This window comes from Cupressus sempervirens, chromosome 5 (genome assembly GCF_028749045.1).
Source record: "Cupressus sempervirens isolate cs-2001-9-10 chromosome 5, ASM2874904v1, whole genome shotgun sequence".
In the NCBI taxonomy this organism is placed as follows: Eukaryota; Viridiplantae; Streptophyta; class Pinopsida; order Cupressales; family Cupressaceae; genus Cupressus; species Cupressus sempervirens.
This window is the reverse complement of record NC_143122.1, coordinates 162085704-162098353: the sequence shown is the minus strand read 5'-3', so window position 1 is coordinate 162098353 and position 12650 is coordinate 162085704. Positions and strand designations below refer to the sequence as shown.

Sequence of the window (12650 nt, the reverse complement as noted above, 5' to 3'; positions counted from 1 at the left end):
TGTTGAATGTGTGCCAAGTGTTTGTGAAAATGTTATGATGGGTATTATGCATTTTAATGTCACTTCATAGTTGTTCGTAAATCTACTCATTGGAAAGTAATTTATTGAGGAAATCAGCTTTATGAGTTTGCATACAAAGTGTTTGACAATATTCCTTAAGTTAAATTTCTACAAGTCAAAGTTCAAATCAGGGGAGGATATTACAGTATGCAACAAGAGCAGAATAGGCGAATGGATATGATGCAACATGAGTAGAACAAGCAAATGGATATGATGTTGTAGCTTATGGCTAGACAGGTGGGCATCAATATTGAAGATTTTATGTTGCTCTAGTGCAGGAGGTAGTTGATTCCTCAGGTGGGATTGAGATTCTTATAGAGACCCCTGGCTATGATGTTGGTGATGTGGGTGTTTCAACAAAGTCAATAGATGTGGGTTTACGCTCTAGTATTATTGATTCACAATCTGGTGTTGAGTCATGTGTAGAGTTAGGAGTCCACATACAAAGCTTTCTCAAGGGATGGTGATGCAACAATAGTGGGATTAGGAGAATGCGAGGATGTTGTCATATCAACAACCACTTATACATCAATTGTACCATCCAATGAGGAGTTTAGCAATATGCATGCAGTTGTTGATGTGTGTTCTAATGATGTCACACATGTTGATTATGAGTTTTCATCAACTACAAATTCTATTCAGTTTTATGTTGCAACAGTTAGTGTTGTTCCTATGTCCATATATTTTGATGCGGCTACACCTATTGTTGGCATGAGTGCATATGGTTCGCGTATAGCTACATTTTTTTTAATGCATGTTGGTGATGATCAAGATTCTAGTCCAATATCTATTATGTGGGTGGATACAAGGAAGAAGAGTTTTCATAGATCTTCTACAGAGTTGCCTTCTGGTGACATTTTAACTTCTACATCATCAACACAAGTTTTGGGTGCTAGGCTACAGGACATGTGGTTGATCCTGATGATGCTAGTTTGCAATTGGTTTAATGTCCACAGGGATGTCACGTACTACTTCAATTGGGATCCAGGTGGAGGTTGGAGTTCATTGTGTTGCTGGATTGCTTGAGGACAAGCAATTTAAAGGAGAGCAGACTATAATGTCCCCATCTTTTAGCAACTAAGTGGAATTCTTAGCCTTCACGTTCTCCAAAGACTAAGTAGAGCATAAGAGGAAATTAAATTGATTAAAAAGTGACTTTATATTTAATTAATTATTTTATTACAAGGGAGAAACTTCTAGAGGGTATTAATTATTGTAAAGGAGGAAGCCTCTAGTAATTTAATTTTCTAAAAGCACAATTAATTATTGTATTGCAAGGGAGGAGTTTCTAGAGAGTGCATTAATTATTGGAAGGGGGAAGCTTCTAGTACTTACAATTAATTAATATTTGATTTCTTTCTAGAAGGGTGTAGAGAAAGTATAAATAGAGGTGGGAGCTTCATTGTTTAGCATCAGATGATGGTGAATTGCATTTGATAGTAACTTGGATGTACAATTTTGCTCTTGGCATTAGAGAATGTTCATCCTCTCTTGTGACATTTTAGATGTCATTCCCTTGGGGTTTGGCCTTTGAAATCCATTGCTATGCATTTGATTTTTGTGATGACCCTTTTTTAATCTTTAACCTGATATTCAATTTTAGGCATAAATTAGGAAGTCATCCAAATTAAACAAACCTATGATCCTTACTGCTACTAAGATATTTGAGGAGTTGAGCATTAAAATTAATTTATTGGTCTGTTTGGAAGATTTCTCCTCATAGTGCCAGATCATCTTCTCTCATCCTGGTTACGACCATCTCGAGACGGTAGAATGATGGTGCAGAGGGCGCGTAAAACAAGCTCCAAGCGGTTTTGACAAGTGCTCGAAATTACTCTGCCTTTCCCTCCACCAATCCCTATCTCAAGATTTCATAACTCAGGTGAGGATAAGACTTTTTGTACTATAATTTGAAATGCATCTCGATGTTATTTAAATCTTAAGGAATATATATTTTGATGTAATATACCAGTATTCCATTAATACAATGTTTGTTTATATGTCATGTGTTCATATCTATTCTGATGAATATATCATCATGTATATAGACACACACACACACACACACACAAGATCACTTTTAATATTCATTCCTTTCCTCTATGAATTACTTGATTAAATTCATTAACCGTTCCTATTTTTAATTCTTGGATGCCATATACTTGGAAGGTTTAATGAATCATTTTATTTCTTAGTGTATAATGAATGCAATTTTCAAATACAATTTAATGCTGATCATTTAATGCTTAGCATCTATGTTCTTTCTCAATGATTTGTACATGTTTTAAATCTACGATAGAATGATGATTATATTTACATTTCCAATGACTTACGGTCACTTAGTGTATATTCCTTTACGTATGCAATCTACTTAGAACTTTAATAATCAATTGAGATTTATAATTTGAAATAATGAAAGGGAGTCGATTTAAGAATTATAAAGTAATGATCTTCATTAATTGAATTCCGTATGTGCTTTTAAATGCTGAAATCTTATACCAAAATTAACAACAAAACTTACATTACACTTAGATGCATAATAACGTAACATGGTTTGGACGTACCTAGTGACTTGCACTCTTATTTTGTTCTTGCCTTTTTTCATATTTCCTATATCCCTTACAAACTTGACCTAACCCTAATTTATATTCATTTGAGCAGATGTGATGAAAAGTCATGCCTATACCATATGATGTTTTTAAAATGTTATATGGTTAATTAGGTTTAGGTTATTTTATTAAATTAAAAATATTTATATATATAGTAATGGCAAGATTAATGTATTTAAAGTTAATGTGTAGTTTATGATATTAATGTAATATGTTTGTAGTAATATAATTATGAATGATCACATTTGGCTCGGTGATTATCAATTTAACATTAATACTATTTATTACAACTTGTACGCTATTGATTGACATAATTCAACAATAGTGCTATTATGATAATGTATTGAAGATATTAACTTTTAATAATAAGACAAATATAAGCATAGGTTTTAATAAGGAAAGAATACATTAATTATGTTTTAATTAAAAATAATATTTTATAATAATATTCAATTATTATTTAATTTGTTTAACTCACTAATATTATAATATTTTATATTATAATTATGCTATACTTTTATATATTGATTTATTTTTATATTCTCAAATATATCACTATTATGTATATATATTATCATATTTAAAATCAACTATTTTTTAATATTTAATATGATTATGTTAATTTATATCTTTATAAAGTGTTGCAAACATATCATTGTATTTAATAGATTATAATATATTTTAGTTTAATATTATTATTCTTAATTGTTATTTATATAAGATGTTATTTTAATATTCATATGTTCTATTAGTTTGGGCTCGTGACAATTTTATCATTTTGAGAACTAATATTATTTCAGCAGTGGTTCAATCTTCAATTTGCATAAATTCCCTCTTGTTCATGTTATGCAGATTGAAATCTATGCAAAGACATTAAAATCGCTTTTAGCAGTTGGTTCAGTTTTTGGGCATTTCCAGGGTGCCGATTACACTCATTCACACATCATTCAAATTCAAATATTTTTAAACCATAAGCCTTAGATGAAAAAAGGGTACGAAATAAAATGAATTTAAATGACTTATAGAGTTGAAAGGTACGAAATGACTTTAAATTTGTAATCTCAATTACAATTTTTCAATGATTTTTATTTCTTTTCTTTTTCAGATTTTGATTAAGTATTCTTTCTTAAATAAAACAGTTAAAAGATTTTGACTTCTAAAAAATATCAATATATTTTGCTCAAATGTCTTCATATTATGAGCATCCCATGATATATAGTTAACTCATTTCTCTTTTGGTATTTTTCACCTGCATATTTTGTACCTAGGATGATTTGAGCTAGTTCTTAATTGAACTCTTAGTGTGTTAGCTTTCCTTTTACATCTCCTTCTATATACTTGATAGAATGCCCATTTTCATTCGAGATGTTTTAGTTGTAACATCACTTTGATTTTTGCTTTGAAGTAGGAGGATTTCATGGCTTCTTTAGCCTGTCATGAAGAATGTTGTGAAATGGGAGATTTACAAAACATGAGGGACATTGCTTAGTATAAACTTGAAATAGTATTTACTAATATCAAGCCATCATCTCCCAAATCAGACCTTTTGCAAGAAAAAGAAGAGAGAAAACATTAGTCGCAACTAGAAGACAAGCATGGGAAGAAGGATGAAGAAAGATGGATGGGAGATATGAGATGGAAGATGATTTTTTCAGCATCGTAATGGATTTTTGCTCAAGGTTTGCTACCACACTAGTATCTCCCAAGAAAGTGGATCATTAGCAATATGAGGGGAAAATCAACATCATCTTTTCATAAGAAAAGGAGTTACTTTCAAGACAACAAGATACCAAGGTTGCAGAGCACAATAGTGAGATCAAGGTTGATCTCCCAGACTCATTGTCCTCAAGCAGATGCCCCATAAGGCATCTATCTTTGTAATAGATCAAAGTTGTCCCAGTCATGTTTGTATCAAAACATGAGGGAGATTAGAAGGCTTTTTTGGTCTTAATATTGGGAAAAATATTCTAGAAAATGGTAGTTTGTCTGTCATATTTGCTATTTGCCTAGTTGTCCATGAGCATGAAAGAAACAAAAAAATGATTGAGAAGAGTAGCTACTTAAATAACAAGTCAATGGATTTGTGTAGCCTTTTTTATGTAATTATTTGCACATAGTAGGTTAGATAATTACAACCTTTCAAGAAGTGCATAAGAAAAACCATTTCTCGGGGAAATGGATTTTTTTTTGTTATGATCAATTGCAAGAGGTTGTAGACCTTTATTTTGTCATGGTGACTTAATGCCCAATGGAATGACAGGCTATTGATTTGTATGCTTAACAGGAAAGTGTTCCATGGATATCATAAAAAATGTTGACCCTTCATTATTTGATTCTCATATCAATTTCCATTACAAGGTTTGAGTCACACAATTGATTAGAGATGAAATAAGGGGAAAAAAAGCCTAAATAGAAGCCTTCAAAAAATTCTCCAAGTCCTAATCCCTAATTTCCTAACACCTAGATATTCACTGTTGTTATATTCAATAGTTGACTATCTTTTCTAAGTCAAAATCACTTGAGTTACCTATTGGTGTCCTCTATATGTTGTCAGATGTCTAACCCCTTTTCCATTGATCAACTTCCTCTTCATTTGTTTATGGTTTATATTATTTTATGATACATTCTTCTCTTTGGAATGTGATACTTTATGTTATGCAAGATATGATCATCTCTACTTAACCAATTATTTTCATGCATTAGATTTGAATGTTTATCATTTGATAATCATCTATTGTCTCATTCCTTCTCAATCATTTACTTCATATGGATATACTTTCTAGCATATATGTTACACCTTATGTTGTTGGGAATGTTATGTCCCATGAGGTATCCTTCCTTCGTTCTTGGGGGGAAAGGTTTCTTGTACATTATTTCTCTCTTTTGTCTAAGGATATATTTTCCTTAGTACAATGATTTTGTTTAATTGTGTTACATTATTTTCCTATAAGGAATTGTTATTTTGATTGGAGTTCTATTACATGCAATAGGTGTATGTCTGTAATCATCACCTCTTCTTTATTTGTAAAATTGTGCTCTTAATATATCTTTTATCTTACTATGTGCTTAAAGTTTGTCATCCTTCATCAAGAATCCCTATCTCACCTAGAAACAATGGGCTAAATGGGTGTATTTGTGTTCTCCTCCCTATATTTTGTCTTGAGTTTATTATCTTTGTTGAGACACTCCTCTTGAAGGTAGATGTCTTGCCAACAAGATCTCTTCCTTTTAAGGGTATCTTCTCATTAGAAAACATTATTTCATGATTTTCTCTTTTGCTATCTTGTGAGGGTCAATTCTCTTCACTAAGCGTGTGGAATATATTGTTGTTTAAGGATGTCTCTATGTTTCTAGAAGTAAATATCCTCGATTCTCTTTATGATGTTTATGGCTACTTGGCCATTATAAGTAGTGGGCATACTTATGACCTCCCTTGTATTATACTTGAGTGTTATAATTTTTAATTTTGTTGCAGCCAATCCTTGGCGGGTATAAGTAGCCCTTGTTCATCCTTGGGATTTGCATTTACATATGCATATCTCTATGGATAATGCACCCTTGTCCATCCATAGAGAGAAAGCACATTTCTTCATGGATAAAGGGGTGAAATCCATTCATGAGGAGCACATAGGTATGCATGCACAAAATTGGTGGAAGGTGCAATTTTTTTATAATATCAACTATCAAGCACACAAATCCGCTAGACTTTTCAATTTTGAAGGAGCAATAAAATCTTTCTATGATAAGCCAAATTCCTTCGATGTCCAAACACAAAATTTAAGCTAATAATTTTTAAATGAGAAAATAATAATATAAAATAATATTTAATTGAATTTTTTTAATAATAATATAATTATAAAAGAAGGTTTGTCTTTTAAAATTAAAATATGCATTAAGTGTGTGATTAATTTCCATCAATCAAATCGAGTTTTTATGTCAAAGATGGATATTTGTCATGAGGATAGTTGTGTCCCTTTTCAAGATGTAAGATTTCTTAAAACAAAGTGGCAATTAGATAGTGAGCACTCTTTCAAACACCACTGTGTCATTAATGAATAATAATGTATGTGAGACTTTTGAAGAGGTCTTAGAGATCAAATGTAAGAATTTTGCTTTTTCATACACCATTAGAGGTAAGGGAAATTATGAGATGTGATAGGCAAGAAACGAGGTGCATGTTTATTTTTGTATTTAAGCCCTTTGGTAGGTGTTTTTTTGCCACATTTCATCTTTAGTGAGTCTATGAAGTTACAATGAGAAAAGGGTCATGGAGGCGAACTTCACATTGATCTCTCTAAAGCAACAACTTTGCTTCAGCAATATATCAAAAACTTGTTTGAGGAGTGTTTAAGATAAATGAGCCATGTTTTGGTGGATTATCAACCTCAACTTGGGGAAAGATTTTAAGTGGTTTCAGCACACATACTACTCCAATGTAAACATAGTCTTTACCTTTATGCCTTGAGATTTCAGGATTGGTCTCCAAGGAAGAGACTTTGTGGTGACATGACATCAATTTTAGAAATGGTAGAGTCATGGTGTAGAATTTTTGTAGCTATAGTTACATAGATCTAGTTATAAATTGAAAAATAATACTTGCAAAAATAAAATAAAAATAGAAGTACACAAAATAAAATTCTATTAGTCACATTTTATGATTTCAATACAAGAATTACCATGAAAATATAATACAATGAAAATAAACTATGCAACACAACCTAACCACATAATTTGAAGTATTAAAAATTAAAGCTATATACTAAATTTTATTTTTAAGGCTATAATACTTCAATTATATTCTTAAAACTTAAACTACTTAGTCAAAGAACTTTTCCAAGGAACTTTAGAAATATCCTTAAAATCTTGGAAAAAAAATATATTAAATTATTTTGCTTCATTGTTTTCAAAATGTCAATTAAAACCTATTTAACAATAAAATATTAAAAAGCTATCATCAAAATAATAAAAATTAAAACTAAAATCATTAAAAATAGTTATTAAGTAAATTAAATTAAATTAAATGCCTATAAAGTAAATATACTAACTAAAAAGCAACTCAAATAACTTCCTTTTAAAATGAACATCTTAAGAAAATAAAATATATAATAAATTATTTGTATTTAAATATTTTGCTGGAGGTTCTCAATTTCTTTAAGTGAGTCAAGCATTGAAGGTTAATCATTTCTCCAAGAACATGTGCTCAAAATTTCATCAATAGACTAAGGCTTCATTCACAAATATTCATTTTGCCAAAAATTGATTATAGAAACTTCATCAATAGACTAAGGACTCATTCGCACCAAAAATTCATTCAAAACCAAACAATTTAATCAAAAAAGCAAAAACACCTTGACTTATATTTTAATATCACAAATCTGAATAATATGAGAAATATAAATAATTTACGAAAATTTTAAAAATATTTTTTTATTTATGAAATATTTTCTATTCATTACCTTGTCATTGAAATTTAAACAACACTTCAATAAAATGTAATTATTAGGTGTTGATTAAGTGACATTTTGGTTACTTTAGAAGCTACAACACCAAGAACTAAACATACTATATAAGATGTACAAAAACAACAGGATTTTATACACATTAGCAATGTACTTTAGTTTTGAATACCGTTTATATGCTGTTATGGGGAACAATACATCTTTCCTATCAAGAGTATTACGTTGAATAAGTGGAGTGTTTCGAATTAGTGGCCTTACTGCTGTTCCATGTCTATTTACTAAATTGTATATTTTCAGTTCTAATCTGAAGTCGAACCCAAACTTCTTACTCTTCAAATCTAAAGACGAACCCAAATACTATTAAATTATTTGTGAAATGGAAGTATAAAAGATAAAGAGTGCAGAGCACCATAATAAAGCACCATTGAAACAGAAGAAGAAAAAAATGAAAAACTTCATTAACAGACTGAATCTCAGATGGTTTTAAACAAATCAAATTTACCAGCAAGCTTCATCCAAAAGCCAAGGATGGCAGCCATATTAGTTGTTGTCTGAACTTATTCCATTGAAAAGAAAACAAGAAACTCAGTTACTGCTAAAAAAATGGGTCAGTACTCATCTCCATCATCACCCTCGTCGCCCTCACCAGATTCAATGCCAACCTCCTCATAATCCTTCTCTAGAGCGGCCAGATCCTCACGAGCCTCAGAAAACTCCCCCTCTTCCATACCCTCGCCCACATACCAATGAACAAATGCTCGCTTAGCATACATGAGATCGAACTTGTGATCGATCCTTGAAAACACCTCGGCCACACTGGTAGAATTCGAGATCATGCACACAGCCCTCTGTACCTTGGCCAGATCGCCGCCTGGAACAACGGTGGGAGGCTGGTAATTGATTCCGCACTTGAATCCAGTGGGGCACCAGTCCACGAATTGAATGGTCCTCTTGGTTTTAATGGTGGCTACGGCGGCGTTCACATCTTTTGGGACGACGTCTCCCCTGTACATGAGGCAGCACGCCATGTACTTTCCATGGCGGGGATCACATTTTGCCATCATGGAGGATGGCTCGAATGCGCTGTTGGTGATTTCTGCTACGGAGAGTTGTTCATGGTAAGCCTTTTCTGCTGAGATCACCGGGGCGAAAGAGGAGAGCATGAAGTGGATCCTAGGGTACGGAACCAGATTTGTCTGGAATTCTGTTACATCCACGTTCAGAGCTCCGTCGAAGCGAAGGGAAGTTGTCAGTGAAGAAATCACCTGCAGATTCAAGCAAATTAAACCTCGATTTCAATATATAATCCTAGGGTATCCTGAAAATTCAACCGAATAAAAACTCGATTTGAAAATAAACCAGTGGTTCCCTGCAAATTTCAATGCGGCGGAGATTTTATTAAGATTTCAAAGCAAAGTATGAGTCTTTCCTAGCAAATTCAACCAAATCAGACCTCGATTTCAAATGAACCTAGGGTGTCCTGCAAATTTCAATGCAACTGATATTTTATGAATATTTCAGAGCAGAAGTATGAATCTGTCCTATCGAATTCAACCAAATCAAACCTCCATTTCAAATAAATCTTGGGTGTCCTGCAAATTTCAATTTAGCTGGGGCTCTATTAAGATTTCAAAGAAAAATATCAGTTTTTCCTAACATAATCAACCAACTGAAACCTCGATTTCAAAATAAACCTATGGTTTACTGCGAATTTCAATGCAGCCGAGGTCTTCTTAAGATTTCAGAGTAAACTATTTATTTTTCCTCGCAAATTCAACTAGATCAAATCTCATTTGAAAATAAACCTAGGGTTTCCTGCAAATTCCAATGTAGCTGAGGCTACATTGCTAGACTTTGCTAGCAAATTCAACCAAATCAAATCTCGATTTCAACATAAACCTAGGGTTTCCTGCAGATCGCAAATGCAGCCGAAATTTATTAAAACTACAAACAAAGGATTAATCTTTCCTTGGGTTACATTACAGCTTAGAGTTGGCGATTACCTGTGAGACGAGACGGTTCAGATTTGTGTAGGTCGGGCGCTCGATGTCCAGTGAACGGCGGCAAATGTCATAGATAGCTTCATTGTCCAAAAGCACAGCGACATCGGTGTGTTCCAGAAGTGAGTGTGTGGAGAGCACACTATTGTAGGGCTCAACCACAGATGTAGATACCTGCGGTGAAGGATACACAGTGAAGCCTAGCTTGGATTTTTTTCCATAGTCCACTGAAAGGCGCTCCAACAGAAGCGAACCTAATCCAGATCCGGTCCCTCCGCCCACTGCATTGAAAACCAGAAAACCTTGGAGGCCTGTGCAATTATCTGCAAGCTTCCTGATACGGTCCAGGCAAAGGTCCACAATCTCTTTGCCAACTGCAATAGTCGAAAGGAACCCGTTAACTCATTTGAAATCTAGGCTTAGATCCAACCCGTTAACTCATTTGAAATCTAGGCTTAGATCCAACAAATAATTTCAAAATCAGCCTTGATCTGACAATCAGAATCTGAACTTCAATAATTTCAAAATCAGATCTTACCGCAATTTCAAAATTAGATCTACCAAGTAATTTCAGAATCACCCTTGATTTCAATATTTACAAAAAAAAAAAAAAGTCCAAAAACCATTAAGCCAGAAATCTGAAATTCAGTAACTGCAAGAGGAAAATCCGAACCAAATACTAAAGAATTAAACCGCCTAGGTGCCAAAACAGAAGAAATTGTGAAGATCTATGAATGATAAAGGATCTACATTGTGATGGAAAGCATTTCATCTAAACCTCTGTTCCCTACTGACAAATAAAGATCTTAATCAAAACTAGATCTACAAACGTAATTTCAAAATCAGCCCTGATTTCCATAATTACAATTTAAAGAAAAAAAAAGAATCCAAAAAACATGTACTAAACCATTAAGTCAGAAATCTGAAATTCAATAACTGCAATCCAAAAATCCGAACGAAATACTAAACAGTTAAACGGCCTAGGTACCAAAACAGACGAAATTGTGAAGATTTCACAACAATAAAGGATCTACATTGTGAAGAATACCATGTCATTTAAACCTCTGTTCCCTAATGACAAATAAAGATCTTAATAAAATTTCAAAATTAGATCTAACAAGTACTTTCAAAATTAGCCTGGATTTCAACAATTACAATTAAAAATGTCCAAAAACTAAGTATTAATCCATTAAGCCAGAAATCTTAACTTCAAAAACTACAATAGGAAAATCGGAACCAAGTATCGAACTATTAAGCCGGCTAGATGCCAAAACAGAGTAAATTCTGAAAATTTCAGAAAAATAAAGGATCTACATTGTAAAGAAAAGCATATCAACTAAACCTGTGTTCCCTAACGACAAACAAACAAATCAATAAATAAAATACCCTAAACAGGCAAGACCTTCGGCAAAACACTCCAAGCACCGGATGACCAGAGCAAAAACGTATTTCAAAATGATTCAAAAAACTCACTGGTGTAATGGCCACGCGCAAAGTTGTTAGCCGCATCTTCTTTGCCGCTGATAAGCTGCTCCGGGTGAAAGAGCTGACGGTAAATACCGGTGCGCACCTCATCTATAACAGTGGGCTCCAGATCTACAAATACAGCCCGAGGAACATGTTTGCCGGCACCAGTCTCGCTGAAAAACGTATTGAAAGCGTCGTCTCCGCCTCCGACGGTCTTATCGCCGGGCATTTGTCCATCAGGTTGAATGCCGTGCTCCAGGCAATAGAGTTCCCAGCATGCATTTCCCACCTGGATTCCGGCCTGCCCGATATGGATCGAAATGCACTCCCTCATTTTAAAGCTTTTTTCTCACACAAGAGCGGGAAGGAAATGTGTTGCTGTGAAGCGAGAGCAACAGGGAAGAAGGCGTTTGCAAAGACGTCCTCCTACTCTTCTGCAATGTTAAAAGTTTTTGGGGAAGGGGGGAGGCATTTTATAGTGGTTGCCAGAGGTGGAAAGTAATAAGGGAGGGATTTTTTTTTAAAAAATATTTCTTTTATCCGAATTTTGTGGGGCTCAAAATCTTATGTGGAAATTTGAAATCGGTTGAAGGATTAGAATTATGAGCATTTTCTTGGACTTCTCAAAATTCTATGTAGAAAATTTATATCATTTTTATTTGTTAATTGAAGTTTTTCGACTATATCAATATGGTTTTTGACGTTTTATATAAGTCAAGTTTTTTGTTTTTTATTAGAGCACTATGTGATATCATATGATTGGTTAAGGGGGGACATGTTTTATACTGGTAGCAAGAGGTGGAATGTAACAAGGAAGGGTTTCTATGTAGACATCTGAATTTTGGAGGTCTCAAAATCTTATATGGAAATTTTAAAACAGTTGGAGCATCCAAAGTATTGAGTATGTAATGATGGGACTTTTTCAAAATTCTATATAGAAAATTTATCGAGTATGCTACCATTAGACTTCCCAAAATTTTGTAGAGAAAATTTATATCATTTCTAATTGTTAACTAAACTTTCTAGACCATAACAACAAATATGATGCTACATCA

At 33.2% G+C, this 12650-nt stretch overlaps 1 protein-coding gene across 1 annotated transcript; it reads right to left on the bottom strand.

Annotated features, from left to right (window-relative positions):
- Positions 1–8565: 8565 nt before the first annotated feature.
- LOC149554934 (tubulin alpha-3 chain-like) lies at positions 8566–12039 on the bottom strand. Its single transcript, XM_089828944.1, has 3 exons — positions 11602–12039; positions 10132–10502; positions 8566–9393 (listed from the first exon to the last, which is right to left on the bottom strand). The coding sequence occupies exons 1-3, from the start codon at positions 11927–11929 to the stop codon at positions 8737–8739; spliced, it is 1356 nt and encodes a 451-aa protein (XP_089685070.1). The 5' UTR covers positions 11930–12039; the 3' UTR covers positions 8566–8736.
- Positions 12040–12650: the final 611 nt, after the last annotated feature.